This window comes from Mastigoproctus giganteus, chromosome 3, assembly GCF_048544385.1.
Source record: "Mastigoproctus giganteus isolate SK-2022 chromosome 3, ASM4854438v1, whole genome shotgun sequence".
NCBI classification, from domain to species: domain Eukaryota; kingdom Metazoa; phylum Arthropoda; class Arachnida; order Uropygi; family Thelyphonidae; genus Mastigoproctus; species Mastigoproctus giganteus.
The window spans coordinates 211,898,254-211,924,224 of record NC_143577.1 but is presented as its reverse complement, the minus strand read 5'-3'; the positions used below and the strand labels follow the sequence as shown (position 1 = coordinate 211,924,224).

The following is a 25,971-nucleotide window of genomic DNA, read 5'->3' as shown; positions in this document are numbered from 1 at the left end:
GCATATGGGTAGAAGTAACCCCAGAGAAACGTACCAACTGTGTGGTACTACACTTAAGGTGGTAGAAAATGAAAAAGACCTGGGAGTAATTGTGCAGTCAGATATGAAGTTTTCTGAGCAATGTAGACAGGCTGCTAGGGCAGGTCATGGGGTTTTGTCAATGATATATAGGAATTTTGCTAGCAGGGAAAAGGAGGTGATTGTCCCTCTGTATAAGGCAATGGTCAGGCCACGCCTTGAGTACTGCGTACAGGTCTGGAGGCCTCATTTTAGGAAGGATGTAGATTTGCTTGAGCGTGTACAGAGAAGAGCAACACGATTGGTGAGGGGAATGAAGGGATCCTCTTACCAAGAGAGGCTTAAGTTCTGCAAATTGCAGTGGCTGGAGACTAGGCACCTGCGCGGTGATCTGATTGAGGTCTATAAGGCCTTGAATGGGTTGAGCACGCTGAATTCTGATGGGATCCTCCCACTTGTTCAGAATACGAACCTACGGGGACATAAGTTCAAATTAAGAAAGGATAGATGTAGAATAGATGTGCGGAAATTTGCCTTTAGCCAGCGGGTGGTTAATTGCTGGAACAAACTTCCATCTGTCGTTGTGGAAGTTGATAGGTTAAATAAATTTAAGGAGGAACTGGACAGGCATTTGGAGGGTATGGTGTGATTTTTTTTTTTTTTTTTTTTGGCTGATGCTGCATAAGCTCCTACACTTGCTTTCTTGCATTAAGTGCCACTACTACTACTACTACTACTACTACAAACTGGAAACATTTTTGGACTCTAAACTACCTGAAATTTTCATATTCATTCATCTCTATACTTCTTACTCTTTTATTTTGCCTCGACCACAAAACAATCTGATTTATGTTCATTAAGGAAGCTTATTTGTCTTTTGAAGAAATGTCAACAAAACATCTGTAACAATAATCAAATGTTATGAAGAAAGGCAAAGGATTTTCATCTAGTTGAACCATATAACATGTACTATAACAGTGCTCAAACCATTGTGACCCTCTTCTCGCTGAAATTTTTTGCCAACTGCAAAGCTTAGAAATTTCATTTACATTTGAAAAAAATACAAAACAAATACATATTACTTGAAATTAAACAAAAGTTGTTGTTGTTAGGTTTGTTGGTGCATCAGCAACTGTGGCTATAATGCACTGATTTCTGACTAGTATATCTTTGTTGTTGATGCTAATTCTGATAAAAATTTAAACAAGGTGATATTTATCAATCAATTTTAGGAAAACAAAAACGTCATCCATATATTGACGATCTTCTAGAACATTACGTAGTGTTAATTGATTGCAATTTTTGAAAAGTAAGGAGAAAGCAGTTTTTCGTTCTCTTAAATATAGTGGGCATTCGATAACGATATGCTTTACAGTGAGTGGACATGAACAGTTACTGCATTGTGGGGCATCTTCCTTTCTTAATAAATAACTGTGAGTGAGGTATGTGTGACCAATGCGCAGTCGCACTGGTACAGTTTCTTCTTTTCTATTTCCTCTCAGACTGGATCGCCACTGTTTGGGTTCTTTCTTTATTTCAAAAAGTTTATTTGTTTCTTTTTCCCATATATGTTTCCACTGTTCTTTAGAGGTCTGCTGTATAATGGATTTAAAGTCAACATAAGGTGTCCTGAAATTGGAAGAAATAGGATTTGAAGCATTTTTGGCAGCTAAATCTGCCTGTTCATTTCCTGGGATTCCAGTGTCCAGGAATCCAACAAAAAATTATGCGGTGATGACTGTTGGGGCGTTTACATTGCATACAATTCACGGCACTTAATGAATCGGTATATATTATGGATTGAGTATATGAGGCTTCTTTTATTTTTTCCAGGGCTAGTAAAATACCATACAACTCAGCAGTATAATTACTACATCCTGAAGGGAGCTGTTTGGCGATGATAGCATCCGGCAGGACTACAGTTGTACCAACTTTACTGGCAGCCTTGGATCCATCTGTATATAGTTGCACGTAACTCCTAAACTGAGTGGAGTGGGCCAGATGTAATTGTCTGATGTTAATATCTGGAAGATTATTCTTTCCCCATTTCTGATAGTATTTTTCAATATCTATCGTGGGTATTTGCCATGGCTGGATTTGCATGCTAGTATCCTGCATTATGTTATTCATGCTGAGTCCCCAGCTAGTGTTTAGAGCTTGAAGCCTAATGCCAGATGGTTTGTTGACACGTGATTTAGTTCAATAGAGGTTTCCCCATTTTGGTCTGAAGAGATATTGCCATATCGGGTGATGTGGAAAGCTGCTGATTTTTGCGGCATAATTTAGGAGAAGAATTTGTCGCCGAAGGTCTAGCGGCGGTTCATTGGCTTCCGTATATAGACTTAAAATGGGAGATGTACGAAAGGCACCCAGTGCTATTCGAAGTGCACTATGATGAATGGGATCAAGCCATTTCAGTACACTTGGCCTGGCTGAGGCGTATGCAGGAGATGCATAGTCTAAGCGGGATCTAATTAATGAGCGGTATAAATGTAGCAACATGTACCGATCTGCACCCCATGACATAGAGGAGATTACTCTGAGAATATTTAGTTTCTTAAGACAGCTGGTACGAATATATTTTATATGTTCAAGGAAGTTTAATTTTTTATCAAGTATTATACCAAGAAAACGAGTACTTGGCTGAAATGTAATACAATGGGAGTCTAACTGAAGGTTTGGATCAGGATGCAATGTACATTTACAACAGAAGTGTACTGCAGTTGTTTTCGGTTTAGAAATTCTGTAGCCATTGTTTTTGGCCCAAGAGACTATTCTATTAATGGTGACTTGTTGTCTCTCAATAAGTCGCATATTTTGAGAATGACATGAGATGGCAAGGTCATCAGCATACAGGTATGCATCAACTGTGTTAGGTATACAATTGGTTATAGAATCGATCCTGATGGCAAAAAGTGTTGCACTCAGCACGGAGCCCTGGTGAACTCCCTCTTCTTGAACATATGTTCCAGAAAGTGACAAGTGGTAGAGGACTTGGAAGGATCTGTTAGATAGGAAGTTCTGAATAAATTTCGGGAGATGACCCCGAAGACCAGATTTATGTAAGTCCCGAAGAATCCCATAACGCCAAGTTGTATCAAATGCTTTCTCGATGTCAATGCATATCATAACAAAGTGTTCATTTCTTAGAAAAGTGTTCCGAATATTTGCTTCCGCTTTGATAATGAGATCAAGCGTCGATCTACTTCTCCGAAAACCATACTGGCTTGGACTCAGAATGTTTTGAATCTCCAGATACCACGTTAGTCGGGTGTTAAGTATTTTTTCCATTGTTTTTCCCAAGCAACTTGTTAAGGAGATAGGTCGATAGTTTGTTGGATCTGTGTGGTCTTTTTGCTTGGCACTCGGGGCCTGGTTTCGGGAAGGCTAGCACGTAAGAATGGCACCAGCTGGTGGGGTAATATTCCTCTAAGAAAATTCTATTATAGAGTAGTAAGAGAGCACTTAATGATCTTTCACTTAAATGGGAAATCATTGCGTAATAAATTCCATCAGGACTTGGGGCACTGTTTTTCACTTTTGTGAGCGCATTAAGCAATTCAGTCGTGGTCAACGGCAGATTGTATGAATGTTGGAGAGCGGTATTAAAATTCAGTTTATACTTTTCTGTACTGCATTTTAGCATCTGAAAGGCTGGTTCATAGGCAGAAACAGCTGAGAGTGATTCAAAAGACGAGCTGAATGCATTAGCAAGTTCCTCAGGTTCAGAAATTTCCTTTCCTTTCAGAAATAGAATCGGAGAAATAGAAAGTGAGTATTTGCCATTGATACGTTTGATTTTTTTCCAGACTGTAGCAGTATCTGTGAATCTGTTTATTGTGGCAGCATAGCGTGCCCATGCTTCTTTTTTACTCATTCATCTTACATGACGAGCCTTAGCCCTTGCTCTTTTAAACTGTAGAAGGTTGGCTGTGGTTGGATGTTTTCTAAACTGATTCCAGGATTTATTTATTTCTCTTTTAACAATGCTACAAGCTTCATTCCACCACATTTTTGGATGGAGTCAGATTTTAAATGATGATTTCGGGATAGTGGATTCAGCTGATGTCATTATTTGTTGTGTAATATAGCTTACTGCAGAATCAATCTTGTCAGTTGCAATGATAGTGGTATCTAAATGAGCTATTTCTTGATATTTAGCCCAGTTGACCTTGTCAAATTTCCAAATTGTTCTAATTCTGTTGATCGGAGAACTTGTACAGAAATTACAGATGATCGGAAAGTGATCACTACCAAGAGGGTTGTCAGTAACTGTCCAGTCTATGAGAGGAAATATTGTTGGAGAACATACTGTTAGATCAATGGCAGAGCTTGAGCCAGATGGTACATGAACATATGTGTGATCACCGGTGTTTAAAATAGTTAGATTGTGTTTATCCAGGAATTTCTCAATTATTTGTCCTCTGCAGTCAAGTTGTTGAGAGCCCCATAGGGGGTTATGACCATTCCAGTCACCCAGAATACAGAAAGGAGCGGGTATTTGTCCTACTAGGTCATCTAAATCAGCAAGGGTGTAAGTGTGGTTTGGTGACAGATACAATGAGACTAATGTTATCGTTATGCCAATGGTGATACGGGTTGCAATTGCCTCCAACGGTGTTTGCAAGGGAACAGGTCTGGAGGGAATTGAAGAGTTTACTAACAGCGCTACTCCTCCGTGTGCTGCATTAGAGCAGTTTCTATCTTTCCTATACATGGTGAAGTGTTTAATTGTTATAGATACTGCATTCGTCAGGTTCGTTTCTTGTATGCATGCTGCGACAGGCTTATATTCACTTAGGAGATCGTAGAGGTCATCTAAATTTGCACGAAATCCGCGACAATTCCATTGAATCACTGTGTGCATTGTTTGGTTTTAAATGGAGGGTTTGGTTTCTTACGGCGGATTTTTTTGTTTGCATTTGTCTACTTTTGCTTTTTCTTTTTTTTGGAAAGATTGGCCTACCCGTGTCAATTTCATCCTCTGGATGAATCTCAAGAATTGAATCATCTTCATCTATCTTTTCATCAATATCCATGGTATCGTATATAAATTTAGTAGTGTTGCTTCTTTCAGGGGTCTTGGCTCGTTCATTTGGTTTCTCATTAGGCTTCTTATCTGGAGGTATTGTTACAGGAATATTTGCTTCTCGAGCAGCATATTTAGGAATAGGTTTTTCCTTTGATGAGGAGAGGAGTGATTTAGCCCAACCAGATATTGAGATATTTGGAGGGACTGAGCAGTCTGTCTGAGTTTCTACTGAATGTAGCCGTCGGGTAACTGAAGCATATGTAGGTGACTTAGCAGGTACTGCAAAATGTTTTTTAGCTTCTTGATAGAATACTTTCTGCTCAATCTTATATTTTTGAATATTCTTTTCTCTTTTCCATTGATGGCATTCCTTAGAGAAGGCAGAGTGGTTACCATGGCAGTTAGGACAAATTTGCATTTCAGTGTTACAGTTCGTGTGTGTATGCTCTTTTGATCCACAGTTAGCACAAGTGGCTACACCTCTGCAGACAGCTTGGGAATGACCAAATTTTTGGCACTTAAAGCACCGGACTGGATTTGGAATGTATGGTCTTACTTGGCATCTAAGATAACCAGCTTTAATAGAAGTAGGTAGATTTGGTGTTTTGAATGTTAGTATCACCGTCCGTGTGAGGACAGGCTCTCCATCTCTTTTAATAACAATTCTTTTGGCTTGTACCACGTTTTGATCTCTTAGTTCATGCACAAGCTCATCCTCTGATACGTTCAATAGATCCCACTCTGATATTACCCCTTTAGAGGAGTTTAAGGTGGCATGTGGGGTAACCTTCATGGGAATTCCACCAAAAGTGGATACATTCAATAGCCTCTCAGCATGTCTATGTTCGGTCATTTCGATTAATAAATCTCAGGATCTTAAACGCCGAACCATTTTTGGAGGGCCAGCCACATTTCTGTATCAAAAATGGGGACAGCTTACTCAATGGTTGGTCTGTGGAGGAGTGTAGTATTAGAAAGAGAGGAGTGGTCTTGTCCATTCCTTCTTTTTTTTGTCTCTTAGCATGGGATACATTTGTGTCGTCATGATCTGGATTATGTTTGTCTAGTTCTGAATCATAAGATCCACATGAGGACTGTTTATTTTTGTCCATCGTTGCTCCTTTTAGCCCTGGGAGTGTGAGCTTTTCCTCCCAGATTTCCGGCCCTGCCACGTGGAGGCAGGAGCGGTGCCACCTAGTGGCCAAGCGGTTAGAGAGGTTAGTTTGTTAGTGCAAAAATTGATAAATATACTAGGAAAAGAAAGGTAATTTTCCTTTCTGGGTTCTTACTTAGGATCTGTTAAGTACAGAACCACTTACAGAGAAATGAGAATGAGAAAAGCACTGGAAAGAAAATATAACTAAATCACTGAGAAAGAGCACTATATATCACTTATGAAAATCGCTTGGACACTATCGCTTGGCACTCGGGGCCTAAACAAAAGTAATTTTAATTTCGTATAAATTTAATTTCATGAAAAACAAATTTTTATAATATTTCTTATATTTTTATATTTTATAAACATTTCAGGTATAAAATGTGGACTCCTACTTCAGTACCTTTGCAAACTACTGTGAGTTTGCACACCCTAGTTTGAAATTTTTATTATGAATGTAAATCAGAAATATTGTTTACTTGCCTTCTGCTCCTCTCTTTAAAGTTGTGCCACAATCACCATCTCCTGCCTCCTGATCTAAAGCATTCAATTGATTTTCAGCAGTAATCACCACTTCACAGGCAGATATGACAGCTTTTCTAAATAATTCTTGATGCTCTGAAAGTTCCATAAAAAGTCTGTAACAAGCATCATTTCAAATATAACATTATTCAAAATGGATGTGAAAAATGTGCATGTATTTGTTCAGTGATCATTAATTATTCCAGTTTTATTATATTTCAATGTGACAAATTTACCATATCAAATAATAATTGCTAATCAATGTAAAAAATTATTGATGAACTGAATATAACATACATTTTTCATACCATTATTTAGTGAAGGTCCAGTATCAGTACTATGCTTATGATCTGATGAAGCTGTAGGTGATGCCATCAAATGTGGAGTTATCCTTGTCTTGGAAGATTGTGGAAGGTAAGGTCTTGGCCATGCTGGAGCAGCAGATGCATCATCTGAACAGATTAAAAGTGATGTGATATATAAAAATTAAATTAAATATATTTATAAATGAAAAAAATTATTTTCAGCTATGCAAAATATGGCAAAAGCAAAATGACAAAAGCATTAATTGTACTTGTGTTGGTGAAGAACTATTTGCAATGACAACAGAAACATAGCAAATACACAAGCAATTTGAAACCAATAAAATACTGTTCAATTATATTTAGACCATACCGAATATTTATAAATTATTATCATGAAAAAGAAAAGAAAATAAAAAGCTAACTAATGAACAAACCTACCCAAATACTCTGTAATACCAGATCCCAGATGAAGTACTGTTATTGATACACCTGCCATCTCTAATGATGTCAAGAAAGTTCCACAATATGCTCTCATTACAACGATGCCCAGCAATTCTAGACAGAAGTGAAAGAGAATTGATTCAATAAATCAAACATTATCCAACCTCTCACATTATTTTCAATGAATTAAAATAATTTGTACTTTTTCTGCCTATTCATAACTTACAGTAGATAGACAGATCTCTCTCTCTCTCTCTCTCTCTCTCTCTCTCTCTCTCTCTCTCTCTCTCTCTCACACACACACACACACTCATTTCTTATGCAGTAAGTCTTCATTATCTGATGGTTTCTTTCTGAGTATCCAGTGCTGAAAATTTTATATCAGTATAGCATACTGGTAAAAATATTTCGGATTAATGAAACATTCGAATGGGAATGTTTATTTTTAGTTTGAAAAATATTTTTAAAACGTACAGTTTTTTTTTTTATTATTATTTTCTTTTATTTATATTTCCATCAAAAAATTAATAATGTCCCAACACGTGCAAAAATACTATTTTAAAGCTATACAGTATATTTAAAAAACTGGTAGCATGCCAGCAAGAATAAAAATATACTTTCAACAATGACTTTACCATACTTTTTTTACTTTATTTTAGTACAGTACATTGGTATATTTCAGTAATCTCTTCATGAATTGAAATTCTATTTCTGTTAAGTGTATATAACTGATTTACAGCATGTAATGAATATAAAATTGTTTATTTTATGCTCAAAATATTCATAAAACTAGCACCATTTTGATGTTTATCACTGCAGCCAAAACATCATTCCCATGGGAACAGAACTGTAATTGTACAAATTTTTAATAGTATACAGTTTTCGTGTATGGACTCATTAGAGTTTGTATATGTAAATAAATTCTCAAGGTTGTTTCAACATAGTGTGTCCATTTCCATACAACCTGTCAAATCTGAAAGTATATGCTGCAATCTGTATTTTCAAGTAATAGTAAATACAGTTAATAATTCCAATGTGGGTTGTTACAAACTTCAATTAAAGAAATTCTTTATAATTCAAATTCAGAAATTGTTAACTGCATCAAAAATATTGCAATTATAAGCAGCATTAGAATTAGATTCTAATGCTGCTAATGACTTTAAAATTGAAACCCATGCTAGTTTATCATTCTCAAAAACTCTCAAGAGTGTTGGGAGAGGTTGACCTCCTAGTAATACGGTGGTCTAATCTAAATACATGGGTTGCAGGCACAGTTTTTGAGGTGGTAGTTCCATGATTATTTTGTGCCTAGTGTGGAAAAATATTTCTTAATAAAAAATCTGGCATTTAAGGCATTGTTGATTCTAGCCATGACATCCCATGTTTCTGGAAAATTTGAATCACAAGATTAAAGTGGTGTTTCTATCCCTCATACTGCAATGCTTAAGCGAATGGACCAGAGAATAACTGCATCATTTAAAGCCTCTTTTATCTTAGGCAAACTTTTGCCTAAGCCATAAGAAAACCTGGGAAGAACGAAACTGAACTAAAAAAAAATTTGAGGTACTTCAATACTTTTAATGCAAACAAGGACACTGGTGACGCTGACTAAGGTTAAGGAATCAACTATAATGGTGCATGTGTAGTCTTACTTATGCCCTGACTTTGCACTTAATTCTCGAGGTTTCTTAAGCACACTTGAAGAGATGACCAGGGCTACAGACAGCAGAACACAGCTGCCCAAAGATTTAGAAGGCAGCTTCAAGCTGTCTTCTAACTCTTCAACAAAAAGCCCCACACTTAGATTGTGAAGGTCTGTATTCACTTTATGTTATCTCAATAATTATAAGCCTATTATTACACTGCATGAGCCATTGGTTCGTGCACTGTAATTTACTTAACATTTAATCAGCTTAATACAGTTTATGGGTTATTTACATGAAAATAATTTGAGATAATTGATGTATAGGGTATCTGGTTTTTGAGAAAAAACCTAATCTTAATTTATAGAATTGTTCCTATGAGGAAATAGGTTTCATTGAAGTGCTGTTATCTCTGGATTATACTATAACCATTTGATGTATATGTAAATTTCTCATCAAAATAAACATAGTGCTCACAATGGATTTTCATCGTACCATTTCCTATATGCATATGAACTAGAGCAACTACAAACAGAAGTAATATTAAAAAAAAGGAAGGCTCTTGACTTGAGTTTATAAAGTGTGATGTGTGCATATGAATTTCACAAGTGAGAGAGAAAGAGAACATGCAGAAAAGAAAAAATAAATAAGCAAATGCAGATATATATTGCCCACCATAATACTAAAAAATCGGACAACTTTTTTGCCTTACCTAAATATTCTATGGTTTCTTTAGCCATGATATTCATCTCTAATTGTGAAGTCCCTCCAAGGTTGTTTATAATTACAGCTACGTGGTCCCCTGTGGGGAAATATATGGGAAATGATATATAAATACCACTTGGATATTACCCAAATTATTTGTTTTGTTTTTTTTTTAATTTGATTTAAATTTTAATTCAAATATTATTTGATATTTTCAGACCACAATTATTATTTTCTTTTTTTTTTTTAACTGTATATGAACATTCAATCAACAAAGACAGTGAATGCTTTTATATCTGTAATATCAGAATAATTCCACGATCTAATAAGTGCACAAGTTATAAAATATACTTCACAAATTTGTTTTTGCTTTTTTTATACCCTTGCCAATATTTTGGTAATTTTTTAGTATCCCATAAAAGTTATACAGTGGATTCCGGTTATTTGGGCCACCAGTTAATCGGGGCAGCCGGTTATTTGGGGCAAATCTTAAAAAAACAGAACCCAATCGAGAAAATAGCCAGGGTTTAATTCACTTAATTGGGACAAAATGCTGTTTAATCGGGACAGGAGACCGCAGCACTAGCAATTACCCTACGATTGTCTCCGACCTTACCACGTGGTTCGGTCGGATTTCTGGGGGTCACAACCATAAAACAATAAAAACAATTAGCAGTCACCTGTTTACTGGGCTTTTATGTTAGTGCAATCTATCGTAAACGGATAGTAAACTCGATCTTGTTAAATTTGCGATAATACCGACAACTGGAATTCTGTGGGTTATTATGGTGAAATAACCTAGCTACCCATGGCAACCAATTTAATATCCTATTAAATTGGTTGCCATGGATAGCTAGGTTATTTCCATGAAATCTTCGATCATATAAAAAAATTAATTTTCAGAATCTTCTCTTCATTCCTATTTTTAAAGCTTCTTAACTTGTTACTCCGTTCTCACTTGCGCGTATCGTGTTACTTGCAATTTGCGTGTGCCGAGTTCTTTGTTGTTGATTACTTATCTTTTTACATTTTAACCCCACCCACAAATGTCAGTGAACAGAAATGTCAACTAGTTAGTATGTACATATTACAGTACGCATTAATTATTCTGATTATCACATATATTCTTCTAATTTTCGGGTATCATTGTGGGGGGTGGAATAAATAAAGAATTTTTTTATTTTTTTATGTTATAATTATTATTAATTATGTTTTCTGTTGTTAATAAATCTCTTTAATCTTTCAGACCCACCTCTCTTAACTTTGTATTTCCCCGTTTATTTTCCTCCTAATTTACCCCCTCCCACATTAACACCTGACTTGTATACTGCACAGAAGATCACAGATTCTGGGGTGCATAATAAAATTATCAGGACTCTCCTTACTGCTCTATCGAGAAGCCAGACTGTATAACTCTTCCTTATCTTTCTATACCAAGACTTTTCGATCCTTATTACTCAGCTCCAGCATATGTGTTTCCATCTTTCGTTGGGCATCTCCTTATTTCTACATTTCGGCTGACTTCTCCCAGAACTTGCCTAACGAATTGTCTTTGCAACAAACTGCTTCAATTTCCACTACCACATTCCAGCGATTCTCCCGGCACTTCTCGGGATTTCTTTCCGGCCGCACATCACTCAGGCCCACCCACAGGAACTCCCAAAACTTCCAAAAACTGCCCAAACTGTCAAAAACTGGAACTGTCCAAAAGACTGTCAGCCAAAAACTCATTTCTCTGTCCGCTACTCTCCAGCGATTCTCCCGGCACTTCTCGGGATTTCTTTCCAGCCGTACATCACTCAGGCACACCCACAGGAACTTTCCAACTTCCAAAAAACTCCCAAACTGTCAAAAACTCGAACTGTCCCCCTCTTTCCTCCTGTTCCATCTCCTTTTGTTTCAGCCACCCCTTCTATTCTGATCCAATCGCAGTTTGTTCTTCATCATCTCTATATTCTCATTCGCTCTCTCCCACTTCCTCCGTTTTCTTGGCCCTTCCCTTTCCTGGGGAAACATCCGAGTTCTCGAAATTTCTAGAAGCTTCAATAAACTTCCGGAAGTCTAGAAATTTCTAGATATTTCTTTGTGATTATTCCGATTCACTTACCGCTATTAGTCCACTCTGTTTTTTCTCTACCGCTCCTTGAAATCAGTAAGTGCTCAAGGAGTTGGTTAGTTTTATCTAGCGGCTAGCCATTACCACAGGTGTATGCCGCATCCAGGGTTCCCTCCACCCTCTTAGTCTTTAAAATTCTTCCTCTCCACAAGGGGGAGTCGGTTCGCTTGTTCTTTTCTTCCAAAGAGCTGCCCACTTTCTATTTATAGCGACTTGAACTGGCCTTACGGTGCTCCCATTGTACTTTTGTGCCCTGTCCAGCTACCCCCCGTTGTTACGCTAATCCTCCCCTACTTAACTGTATGGTACAGAGCGATCGCAATCTAAGCTGAAAATCATCCTATGTAAATAATATTATTTAATATATACATATATTTTCTTGTTATGTTATAATATTTATTTCATAACATTCCTTACGATAAGTGTAAGAATTGGGTTCTTACATCATTTAATATTTTAATTGGTAAGGTAATAAAGGGTAAATTTGTGCTTAATATATCTTTACTTTTATAGCCTGTGGATAATATTCCTCCTATTTTCACTCATTAGAATCGCTGCTTGATAGAATTAAAATTCAATTCACAAACGTGATCACAATGACCGGCGCTTACTACATATCGTATAGTGAACAGTACTTTACTATGGTGAGTCCATCGTAATGTGATTTGATTGTACAGTGAGCCAATTGTAAAGTGGGGGTCCATTGTATTTTTAACTTCTTTTACGTTAAACTTCGGATAATTGGGGCAGCCGCTTAATTGGGCCAAAATGCACTAGTCCCGATGTTTCCCAAATAACCGGAATCAACTGTATTAATTATTGGAAGTTTACAAATTCACGTGAAATGAGCTTTGATCTTTGAGTTAGGTTAATGACATCAGAATTAGTAGTATTCTCAAATTGTAAAAAGAAGATACTCATAGATTATATTAAAATTATAATAGTGAAATACACTATATTAGTAAGATATATATATTTATTGCTCACCTTTGGACAAATTTAAGCAAGAAGAAGAATTTTTATCAGTCATATGATCAATCATTTTCTTAACTGTCTCAGATGCTGATGTCATCTAAAACAAAATAGTTTTTAATTAACAGAATTATACAGTTTTTTAAAAATATGGTATGTGCGCGGGTGCATAAGTACACGTGCCTGGAGTGACCGGGGTTCAAGCCCGTGACTGCTGAATACGGTGCTGTTTCTTGTATTCTGTCTATCTTGTAAACTCCTCTGACCGTTTGGTCGTCTCAGAGTATAAACAGAAAATTTATTTTTATTACTCTGGCATAACCACATAAGTCAGAAGAGTTTACAACTGATCGTTTTGACAAGAATGCAACCATTATTATTTAGCAGTTACATGAGTTCGAACCAAGGTCAGCTCAAATGTGCATGTTACTGCACTCAACACATTCAACAGCATTTTGTTGCAAGCAGGAATATGTTTAGTAATAATAAAATAATGACCCAATCACTTCTTTAATAAGCTATTATGTACACAGTACTCTGATAAAAACTGATAAATCAAAATAATAACTTATTTTAATATCTGCAAATAAGTGCATGAAAAATGTGCTATAACTATTCCAGTGTCATGAAGACAAAAGAGTCTAAATGTATTTTTTATTTCCTCAAAACATCTGTTATAATAAAATGAAAATATTCCATTATATACTAGCTCCAAACTTGTTTCAAAAACAAAAGTATGAAACTACTTAGCCAGAATTCAAAAACGTGGGGACAAAATTACAGTCCATAATAAGTGCATGGACTTTGCCATTCACACAGGTTATGTTCCCTTAAGTCTTGGGCTGCAAGCCCACGAATGGCAAAGTTAATGACCTATGGGGAAAGGGGGATTAGGTTGATAGCTTGCAATTAACCTAATCCCCCTAACCTAATTTTTGCATAATATATATTTTAGTACTGTACAAATGCTTGGTAGCAACCAAGTCAGAATAAATTTTAACCAATAGCTCAAGGTAACATCCCCACAGAATGGAGTAAAAGTTAAATACATAAAGGAATCTAAAAGCCTTTTCATCATATATGCAGAGTCCTCTTTGGATTATTGTCATAATATGCCTGCTGTGATGGTGGGAATGGTTATGTGGCCATCTGCAGATATTGATTTTAGATGTGAAATAAAAAAACTCTGATTGTAGATGATGTTCATTAATTGAACCTTCAGATCTGCAGCATGAAATCTAACATCAAACTTCATAACTAAAAGCAAGATTATGTGTCACATTAATTGATTGGTGTCATCTACATCCAGACCAATGAATACAACAAAGCTATCTTGAAGTTTTCCATTAGTGTATATAACCAATAATTGCCTAGCAAGATTAGATGTTGGGTGCCTGACTAATAATGGGAAAAGAATCAAAGAAACTGCCTGAAACATGGAAAACAGGGTGCCAAAAGTTTAACTGTGAATAAACAAATCAAAGTTGTAAACCAAACAAGGTTCTAAATGTACTTATGAATTTCAAGAAAATACTGAGTCAAATTAATTATCCTTAAACTTCTTAACTCGGCAGTAATCTGAATTTATACCCTAGATCAGTGGTCTCAAACTCAAATTGCATGCGGGCTGAATGCACGATCTGAAAGCAGCTGACGGGCCGGAAGTTTTTTTTAACAAAATGAGAGTGAATATACAGGGTGTCTCAAAAATATTGGTACAAACGTTTAGGGGAGGTAGGTAACATCTAAAGGAATGTGAATCGCATAGGAACCCATAACCGGAAACGTCATGGGAAAGTAGTAGCAGAGGCACAAGAAGCAGAAATGACACAAGACAGTAATTAGTGGCAAACATTTATTTGACATAATATTAACAATGGAGTACGAGATGGATGCATTTCAGGATGTTACAACAGATGCTCGAAGGTTCCATCATGAGACGCGATGCATGTGTGACACCGACGCAGCATGGATTGGCGGACACGGTCAAACACACCTGGAATTTCTTTGACAGTAGCAGCAGCGCAGACGAGTCTTGCCATGAGATCCATTTCCGTCTCCACAGGCGATTCATACACGACAGATTTGAGGGCCCCCACTGAAAGAAATCAAGGCTTGATAAATCAGGTGAGTGTGGGGGCCAGGCAACAGGTCCACCATGGCCAATCCATCGACACCCAAAACGCCTTCCATAATGGGCAGGTGCCCCGTTATGTTGAAACCAAATGTTGCATCTCACATTTGCTGGAACATCATCAAGTAACCCTGGTAGAACTTGTTCAAGAAAGATCCGATATTTAGCGGAGTTCATGCGGGATGGTAACAGGTATGGGCCGACTAAGCAGTCACCGACCATACCTGCCCACACATTTATTGTGAAGCAATGTTGTGCCGCATGGGGGCACACACTGTGTAGGCCCTCTGCTAATCCATACACTAGGTGCATGTCTGCCAGCTCACAGTTCGTATATCGATGCATGCTCTTCGTGCAGCGACTACTGCTTGAATGAGTAAACCAGAAATTTTCCCTCTCGCGAACTGATGAACAGCGCCATGTACCAACTTACGGTGACGTTTCTGGTTATGGATTCACATTCCTTTAGATGTTACCTACCACCCTAAACATTTGTACCAATATTTTTGAGACACCATATATATATAATGCACCGTACTTCCCCCTAATGTATGGTTACCACTCCTTTATAACCTGGTGTTACGTGTGACACATGTGTTTATAATAAGTTTGGAAATTTTACTTTTAAAATTTAATTTGCCTCGAACATGGTTTAATTGAAAATTTATTTCCAATAATGTTCAATTGTATTTTCTACAATGTTTTTCTCTATACTTACTTTTTATTTCTCAAACATATTTTTCTCTTTCTTTCCCTGGCTAAAATTATGAGACTCTTTCTTTCGGTTAAATTTTCTTTTCTATTTTCTTTAGATGCCCAATCATTTACTAAATATTTATCAAAACATACATAAACAATAATAATAATAATAACGCAAAGGCAAAAATTCAAATTTATATTTATTTTCTATCTGAAATCTTGACAGCTAAATATTAAATTTTCAGACTGGCATTTATTTCAAACTTACTTTTAACTTAAACTAAAAATAAACAAATTACAAAAACTTTCCAAGTGGGACAAAACTTGAGAATAAATAATGACAACCTATTCTCTTTCTTTTATTTATTAAATTTTTCTTCGACACATACAGACAAAATACATATGTTTGTATGTAAATAATTATAAACTTCTTTATTTCTTACTAAAACTTGACACTTGATGGCGTTTCAATTCTAATAAAGTTTGTAGCCTTGGAGAAAAATTACTAGAAACTATCTTCATCACGGATTGTAGATGCTCATTGGTCAATCGGGTTCTTTTCTTAGACTTATTAATTTTCAACTGCGAAAAAAACTTTTCACAAGCATACAAAGCATACAGTGACAAAGACAAAGCCCCAACCTATTCATTCTATCTCGTTTTCCTTCAATGGCAGTCGCACACATAAGCTCAGTCGATATCTCTATGTCTCTAAAACTATAAGCACCATATTTACAACAAATACATAATTGAAATGTATTCGCAAGCCATGTAAAATTGCTTCGGGGGCCGGATGTGGCCCGCCAGTTTGAGACCACTGCCCTAGATGCTTACACTTTTCTGACTCTTCTGTTTGGTAATTTTTTTTTAAGTATTTTATCTTGAACAAGTATGAAACTAAGGCATTCTTATGGGGGGGGGGAGTGTTCAACACTGCCACATATAAACACTCATGAGCTGGAATCATGTGGCACAAGCTAAATATAAGAAGGAGATAGGATGAATAAGTGGTGCTGCAGTGCAGGTGCTCTAAGCTATGTTTACAATGTTTTTTCTGAAACATAAGATCACATCAAATGAAACCCAGGCTCAATCTTATGAGCTGGAACTTATATGTAAGTCCAATTAATGGTACCAGCCAAGTTGTCCTCATCCAAAAAAATTCAGTTAAGAACCAGAGGGAATGTATGACTAAGGTGGCATCATCCTCTGGTCATGGTGTTCCACAAGCAAACTCTAAATGCCACACACTGCTACCCATTCCTGGAGAAGCATCTCTATTATCAATACAGCAAAAGTGCCATTAGATCCTAGAGGCAGCACTGATCATTTTGCACAACAATTCAAGGTGTAATGGCTGGTACTATGAAGGTGTTACCATGGTAGTGATGATGGGATATCTTGGAGCACTCGTCCTCCTTCTCTGAACTAAGTCCAAAGAAGTGGGGTGCTCAAGGATTTCTCACTGCCATTTTGATTTGTTTCATATGAAGTAGCAATTCAGAGGATGCTTTCATACAACTGATTAGGGTAGACTGGCTGTAGTTAGCCTTCGTGGCTCAAAACGCTATTGCCACCGGTGGTGAGAATAATCCTTGCCACTGGGCCAGTCCATCCCTACAACTCAAGATATACTGAGCACTAAATTGCTTATTCACTGCCAACAGTATCTGATGCCTCTCATATACTTAGTATCAAGATGGATAGGAGGCCAGAGATTTTTAAGGAATTAACTGCCAAAACTTGTAACTGAAGCTTGTATCTTTTGTGAACAGTTATGTTGCTAATACTTAGAGATTAGTGTATGGTTCTGCTGATTAACACAGTACTGTCAAGCCAGTGACTGCTAAATACAGTGCTGTTTGTTGTATTCTCTCTCTCTGTCTTGTGAAGCATGCAGGTACAGAGTTAAGCACACTAAAGTTTGAATCTACATGATACCACAAAACACATCCTTGTAATATCCTTGTTGTCTCTTTCATGTAGACTTCTATAATCCTATATGGCCATCCCAGAATGTAAACAGAAAATTTATTTTTAATTTGCTTTTTGAATAGATCTTGTATTTGGATATAAACATTTAGATATTAAAATTACACCACACGAATGAAAAAATTCCTAAAAAGAATATTTATTTTGAAGGGAAAAAAAAAATTCAAAATAAAGTTGAAAATGTGTGCTTGCCACCCAAAATATTTTAAGTTTGAAACATTTATATTTAAAAACAATGTATATTTTTTATAATGCTACTTTTAATTAATCATACCTTTAGCCTACGTATTCCTGCTTCTCCATGTATGCCTAAGAAATTCAAAATTTACAATAATTAGTGTTTCTATAGCTCTTTTTTTTTCCCATTATCATAAATATAATTACTATACACAAATGTGACAAATAATTACATCTCAAAAAATATCATATTATTAGAATTATTTTCTTTCACTATGCAACAAGTCTTTTTCAACTCTAATTTCACATTTGTCATACAGTTCTGCACTGCAGCATTGAAAAATATTCTAATATCATAAGATAATATTCTTGGAATTGTGTACTACCGATTTACAACATACATAAATTATCATAGTAATGTATTTGCAATAATGAAGTCAAGCAAGAGTATATACACAGCCTGGAATTCTGAAATTGGAATATCTAAAAACCAGAACTTTTGAGAATAGCTCCTAAATTCTGGATTTCCAATGAGTTGTGTCTAAGCAACTTTAAATCAGATAACAATACGAAATATGTGACATTTGTTTATATTTTTAGTCTTCTATTAGAATCCCTATTCTTGAATTTCTTAGAAACCTCATCCCTGCCTTTTTTTTTCTGTCTACCAGTTCATTCTAATCATATTTCAGTAATCCTTCAGTTTTACTGTTCTACTCAGGTTTTTTTTTTTTTGTCTATATATTGCATCCAACATGTGAAACCAGAAAGGGGTTATTCTTCCTATTGAACAAAATCTTAAGCAGAACAATAAAATGAAAAAAGTGCTAAAGTGTCAACTTTAATAACATGAACAAACTCAACTTATGTAAACTTTAATGTTTGTAAAAAAACTATATGCTAAAAAATAAGAATGAATTAATTGTGCTTGCTGGAACTCCTGATAATCCTGGCAGCATATAAAAATAGAAATCAATGACAATTACAACTTAATGATGAATTGGAAGAAGCCGAGGCTACATAAGTAAATAAATTTGTCACATTTATGAGTTTTTCCTCAATTTTGTAGATTACTTGGGGTTTCACTTATTTGGGACAATTTATTTCACAACCATACCAGATAATTGTGCATCTAATGTATTTATCTTTAAAATGGTATCAAAAAATTAACAGGGTCATGTAATCATACTGAAATGAGCAGTAATACAGAGTTAGTTGTTTGATGATTTTCTTGGCCCGTTGAATACTTTAGTCATAGTGTGCTAGTTTACATGATAACAGATGTCATCTCTTTTATTATATATCATAAAAGTTAGTACAAAAGTGTGTTTGTTGGTCAATGTGCATGTTGTATGGACTGTTAAAGTGACAAGCAGCACTCATATTGTTTTCAATATAATTTATTGAATCTACACTCTTGCCTAAAAGTTTGGAATCACATTTCATTTTTCTTAATTTTTCAAAGTATTTTATTAAAATAGGACCAACTTGTTTACCAATTTTTATTAAAATATTTTCTATTGTATATAAAAATCAAAAAACTGAAATAATATTTAATACTTAAAGAATTTCTAGAACATTCGGAATATTCCAGAATGGTGTAGAAGATTCCTGAATGTGATGGTAGAACATTGTAGATTACTAGCGTTAGCACCAGTAGTGACAAATGATGCAAGAAAACAAGCTTATACAGCATCAACAACAAAAAAAAAAAAAAAAAACACCCACACCTCCAATAGTTTCTTTAGTTCTTCCTTGAATTTATTTAACTATCAACTTCCACAACAACAGATGGAAGTTGATTGTTCCAACAATCAACCACCCGCTGGCTAAAGGCAAATATTCTGCAACCATTTTTCCTCAATTTGAATTTGCCTTAAACACCTCAATCAGATCACCTTGCAGGTGACGAGTGTACAGCTCTGCTAGACCAAGTGCTTTACATTGGCTTGATCCTGTACACCACAATGCTCTTCATCTTGCCCTGAGGGCATACCGTACATCACCGGTGCAGAACCTATATGCTGAAGCACATGAAACACCCCTGCAGCTATGCAGACAAATGTTTTTATTAAATTATGCAGCAAAACTCAAAGGGCATCCTAAACACCCCACTTGGAATGGACTTTTCTCTCCTAAATGGGAAAACCTTTATAGCTTACCCATCTATGAAACCACTAACCAGGATATGGCTTCGCTTACTACAAGCTGACTGGCAAATTGACCTGAGTAAGATACAGCCTACTGCCTCTCATACAATCCCACCCTGGACATACCATATACTGGTGTATGACTTTTCATTCACAGCCTGGGGAAAACATACCATGTCCCAGCAGAACATGCTTCAAATACATGCCACACTGAGAACTCAGCACGGCCATTACACACCAATCTACACAGATTGATCTAAAACTGACAAGCATGTTGGTGCAGCCGCAGTATTTCCTAACATTACCATATCCAAAAAAATTCCCCATTGAATGTAGTAGCTGTACTGTAGAACTGTGTGCTATCCACATAGCCTTAAACTACACACTCTCAAGAACCATATTGCACAGCATCATATATACTGACTCTATTAGTGCTGTGCAAGCTATACAACATAATACAATTGATAACCACTTACTTAAACACATTTGGAATACTCTGACTAAATTAAACCAGAAGAAACAACAAGTTCTCTTTTGTTTGATCCCTGGTCACACCGGAATTTCTGGAAATGAACAGGCCGACCTAGCTGCTAAAATTGCTACCGATCCTATAGACCAATCCTTCACTACACCTGCAGCTAACTACAGGTACGTTATAAAGAAATGATTGGAGATCTAGTATACGTGAAAATCAACATGAAGAAGTTATATTAGCCCGATTGCGGATAGGCCACATGCACCTGACACATCTTTATTTGCTTGTGGCCACTTACCCACCACAATACGCAAACTACAACACTCATCTTACAGTCCAGCATATATACTCATTGATTGCCCCATTTATAACAGTGAATGATAAACTCTCTTTGCCTCATTTTCAGCAACGAACTCGTTGCAGAAAATGAGGCCCTTCTCGGTACTCGTTACCGAGTACCGAGAAGGGCAACAAGATCAGTGAGGAGAAAGAACGGGTACTCTTACCAAGAAAGGCTTCAGCTCTACAAATTGGAGCGGCTGATGACTAGGCACCTGCGAGGTGATTTGATTGAGGTGTATAAGGCCTTGAATGGTTTGAGCAGGCCCAATGCTGATGGGATATTTCCGTTTGCTCAGACTAAGAACCTGAGGAAGCATAGATTCAAATTGAGGAAAGACAGTTGTAGAATAGATGTGCGGAAGTTTGCCTTTAGCCAACAGGTAGTTGATTGCTGGAACAGACTTCCATCTGTTGTTGTGGAAGTTGATAACTTAAATAAATTTAAGGCTGAACTAGACAAACATTTTGAGTGACCGGATGGGTGAAATGGGTAGGGTTTTTTTTTTTTTTTTTTGGCTGCTGCTGTATAAGCTTGCTTTCTTGCATCACATGCCTCAACTAATGCTAATGCTAACTTATAAAATCTAACACCTGTCATTCAGAAAGAATGACAGGTGTAAGTTTTGTGTGTTTTGTGATAAATATGACAAGAAATAAGGAACTGAGTGCTGCAAAAAAGTGCTTTTATAACTCTGTATAAAGAAAGTTATTCCATGAAAAGTATTGGCAAAAACTAGGTGTTTCATTTAAAGCAGTACAAACTACCATTCAACTATCCAAGGAGAATGACAGTTTAAGGGACAAACCATAGTCAGGATGCATGCACATAATAATGAAGGCACAAGGTAAGACCACAACACTAATTTCTAAATGCAATTGATGACTTACTGCACCTGAAATCTGAGCTGACTTAGTATTAGCATTAGTATAGGCATTTGATGCAAGAAAGAAAGCTTATGCAGCATCAGCCAAAAAAAATAAAAAAATAAAATGAAATAAAATAAATAAATAAAAAATAACCACTTCACCCCTCTGTTCGTTCGAAATACCTGTCCAGCTGAGCCTTAAACTTATTTAGGCTATCAACTTCCACGACAAGGGATGGAAGTCTGTTCCACCAACCAACTACTCGCTGGCTAAAGGCAAATTTCCGCACGTCTATCCTACATCTCTCTTTCCTCAATTTGAATTTATGCCCTCTCAGGTGATTATTCTGAGCAATAGGAAGAATCCCATCAGCATTGAGCATGCTCAAACCATTCAAGGCTTTATACACCTCTATCAGATCACCTCGCTGGTGCTTAGTCTCCAGACACTGTAATTTGCAAAACTTAAGCCTTTCTTCGTAAGAGCACCCCTTTGTTCCATTCACTAATCTTGTTGCCCTTCTCTGTACTCGTTCCAGCATCTCTACATCCTTCTTGAAATTAGGCCTCCAGACCTGTATACAGCACTCTAGGTGTGGCCTGACCATTGCCTTATACAAGGGAATAATCACCTCCTTATCCCTGATAGAAAAATTCCTATATATCATTGACAATACACCATGAGCTACTCTTGCAACCCATCTGCGCTGCTCAGAGAACTTCATATCTGCCTGCACAACCACCCCCAGGTCCCTTTCATTCTCTACCACTGTCAGTGTAGTACCACAGAGTTGATAGGTTGCTCTGGGGTTGCTGTTTCCCATATGTAGTACTTTACATTTGTCAATGTTAAACTTCATTTGCCACCTCTCACCCATCTGCTCAACCTTTCCAGATCCTGTTGCAGCAGCATAGTGTCAGTAGTGTCCTTGACAACCCTGCCAACCTTTGTATCGTCTGCAAACTTGGACGTTAAGCTTGATATACCATCATTAATATCATTTATAAATACAGAAAACAATAATGGACCCAATACTGAACCCTGAGGGACTCCACTAATAACATTAGTCCACGAAGAGCAGTGTCCATTGATTACCACTCTCTGTCTTCTCCCCCTCAACCACCCCTTTATCCATAGCAGCAATTTGCCTCCAATGCCACACTGCTCCAATTTGTGCAGCAGCCTTCCATGTGCAACAGTATCAAAAGCTTTTCTAATATCCAAGAATATAATATCAAAGTTATTCCCTGCATCCAGTTCTTTTGTGACTGCATCATAGTATCCAATCAAATCGGTCAGGCAAGACTTCCCCTTAACAAAACCATGCTGTGTCTGAGCTATAACTGAAGTCTTGTCTAGATGATCCTGCAGTGCTTCTTTAACCAGTGCCTCCATTAATTTTCCAGGAACAGAAATTAAACTACAGGTCTATAATTACTTGTGTCGCCCTTTGATCCTCCTTTGTGAATTGGGGTCACATTTGCACATCTCCAGTCTGTGGGTACTTCCCCTGAGTCCAAGGAAGCTCTCATAATTATGGCTAAGGGTTTGCTTACTTCCTTTGCTGCCTCCTTTAATATAACTGGATAGATCCCATCCACCCCAGGTGCCTTTCTTGTATTTATCTTCAACAATTTCTCCTCCACTTTACTCTCAGTTATTACAAGATTCTCTAGCTTACTGCCAGAGTTGAATACACCTCTGGCATTCCCCTCACTGAATAACTCCTCATGTGTGAATGTCGATGCAAAATATTCATTCAGTTTGTTAGCTACCTGAGCAGGATCATCAACAGTTGACCCATCGATATCAAGTGGACCAATCTGATTCATCCCCTTCCTTCTAGAGTTTACATAAGTAAAGAACTCTTTGCTGTTTTTCTTTGCGTCCCTTGCCAAAGATTTCTCGTAATCTGCCTTCGCCTGCCTAACCTCCTTTGTAACTTGGTTACAGATCAACTTGTATCTATCATAGGCTTCTGTGTCACGTGTTAATTTGTATGTATCCCATGCATTTTTCTTCTCTGCCATATGTCTCATTAGTTCATCTGACATCCACTTAGGCCTAAACCTTGAACAATATTTCTTAGTTGGTATGTAAAGCCTAGTAGCTTCCAAGATAAGTTCTTTGAATGCTTCCCATTTTGAATTTGCTGTTGGTAACATCATCAGTTGGTCCCACTGTATAGAATTTAAATACTGTCTCAGTCCATCGTAGTCGCCTTTACGAAAGCAATAACTCTTCCCTTTACCCCTAATGGTAGTTACCTCTTTGAGTAAATCCCACTTCAGCACACTGTGATCACTGCCACCTCGTGGTTCATTTACCTGCAGATTCTTAATGCATGAAGAATCACTACTGATAATCAAATCAAGAGTATTACTCTCTCTAGTTGCCTCCCAAACATGCTGATGTAGAAAACAATCATCCAATACTAATAGCATAACCCCTCCTCCCTTCCTATCCTGTCTATCCTTTCTATAGACGTTGTACTCCCCAAATTCCAGTTCTGCATTCCTTATATCTGTGTGACACCATGTCTCTGATATCCCAACAATATCTGCCTTTAATGTTTTGAGCAATACCTCAAATTCATCAAATTTATTTACTAAACTCCTAGCATTGGTGTACACGCAAGTATACATGCACCTGTTCTTTTTCTTAGCTACCCTAACACAACCCATGTGTTTACTTGTACCCCAATGATTCCCAGCAGTCTTTGAAATATCCTGCATCTTATTTTCCAGGCTGCTGCTCATTCCAATAGAAGCAGTGCAAGAATCACTTTCACCTCTGCCAGTGGCTACTGTTAATCTATTAGTCCTTGTATCCCCCCCCAATCTAGCAGTTTTCCGACCCACCTAACACTGCCTCAATAGCATCAGCAAACGTTCTTGCACCCTTTCTATTTAAGTGTATCCCATCCCTGTAGAAGCAGTCTCTTCTGTTAACAATAGGAACAGAGAAACTCTTGTGTCCATCCACTGTAAAACTTCATCTTAAACAAGCAGGACTTTGTGGTCATTTAGAGGTCCAATAGTCCCTTATTAAAACTAGAAAATTGAAAAAATACTTAGCTTGGGCAAAGAGTCATCAACGTTGGACAACCAAAGAGTGAAAAAAACGTGCTGTAGACAGATGAATCCAAATTTGAAATTTTTGGTTCCAAGCATAGAGTTTATCTGAGGCGATCAACTGAACCAAAAATGGTGCCACATTGTTTAGTACCTACAGCAAGCATGGTGGTGGTTCTATCATGATCTGAGGTTGCTTCTGTTTTTCTGGGGTGGGTGACTATCAGAACTGAAGGAATTTTAAGAAAAGAAGGTGATAAAAACATTTTTGAACATAATGCAATATCATCTGGACACCAACTTTGTGGAAGAAATATTATATTACAATGCAGTGTCTTGTAATATAAAATTTCTTAGCTGTACAGGGACTTTCTAGAAACTTAACAACAGGAAGAGATATTGTAAATTATGATGTGCCCCCCCCCCCCAATCATCTGATTTAAATCTAATAGAGAGTTTATGGGATCATCTGGACTATCAAGTCCGTGAAGTCTGCCCATCTTCACAAAATTGATGGGAAACCTGTAGATCATTTGGAATAACATTAGTCAAGACTATTATAAAATTAATTGCGAGAATGCAACGTCTGTGCAAGGTGATAAAATCTCGTGGAGGATATTTTGATGAAAAATCAGTATAGTTGTTAATATTAATAATTTTGATATTTTTTGCTGAAAATTTTTAAATGCAATTTTTAAAAAACAATCTCAAAAATTTTAAAATTTTTGAGATTGTTTTTTAATATTAAAAAACAATTTCAAAATACTTTGAGATTGTTTTTTATATTAAACTTTACACTGTCATGACTAATTTCAAAAAATAACAAAAACTGTTGTTATACACTGTTCAAAATTTTTAGGTGGGAGGGTATATAATATATATACTATGACTGACAAATTTTAAAATTAATATATGAACCAAAGAACGATATAGAAAATGCTAAGCATTGCATTGTGTTGAATCAACTTGATTTTTATTCAAACACTTAAAGCTTCAGTTTCAATTTCAGGTCTAGTGTTTTGTTTGTTTACCATATCTAAGTTATGTTCCAGTATCCTCTAACTGCTTCTAAAATCGAATTCTGAGTAGAACCAAAAAGTTCGATTAGAAAAATGGAAAATGTCTGTTGCCAGCACCAAATAAAACCTCAG

At 36.6% G+C, this 25,971-nt stretch overlaps 1 protein-coding gene across 1 annotated transcript in view; it reads right to left on the bottom strand.

Moving 5' to 3' along the window:
* LOC150088657 (triokinase/FMN cyclase-like) overlaps positions 1-25,971 on the bottom strand; it is a 70,734-nt gene that overhangs the window by 22,477 nt on the left and 22,286 nt on the right. The window contains exons 6-11 of the mRNA XM_090370282.1: positions 18,010-18,044; positions 12,926-13,010; positions 9,830-9,919; positions 7,472-7,588; positions 7,037-7,180; positions 6,690-6,824 (exon numbers count right to left, since the gene is read on the bottom strand). Of these exons, the coding sequence (XP_090226408.1) occupies positions 6,690-6,824; positions 7,037-7,180; positions 7,472-7,588; positions 9,830-9,919; positions 12,926-13,010; positions 18,010-18,044 (606 nt within the window). The remainder of the gene's footprint in view (positions 1-6,689; positions 6,825-7,036; positions 7,181-7,471; positions 7,589-9,829; positions 9,920-12,925; positions 13,011-18,009; positions 18,045-25,971) is intronic.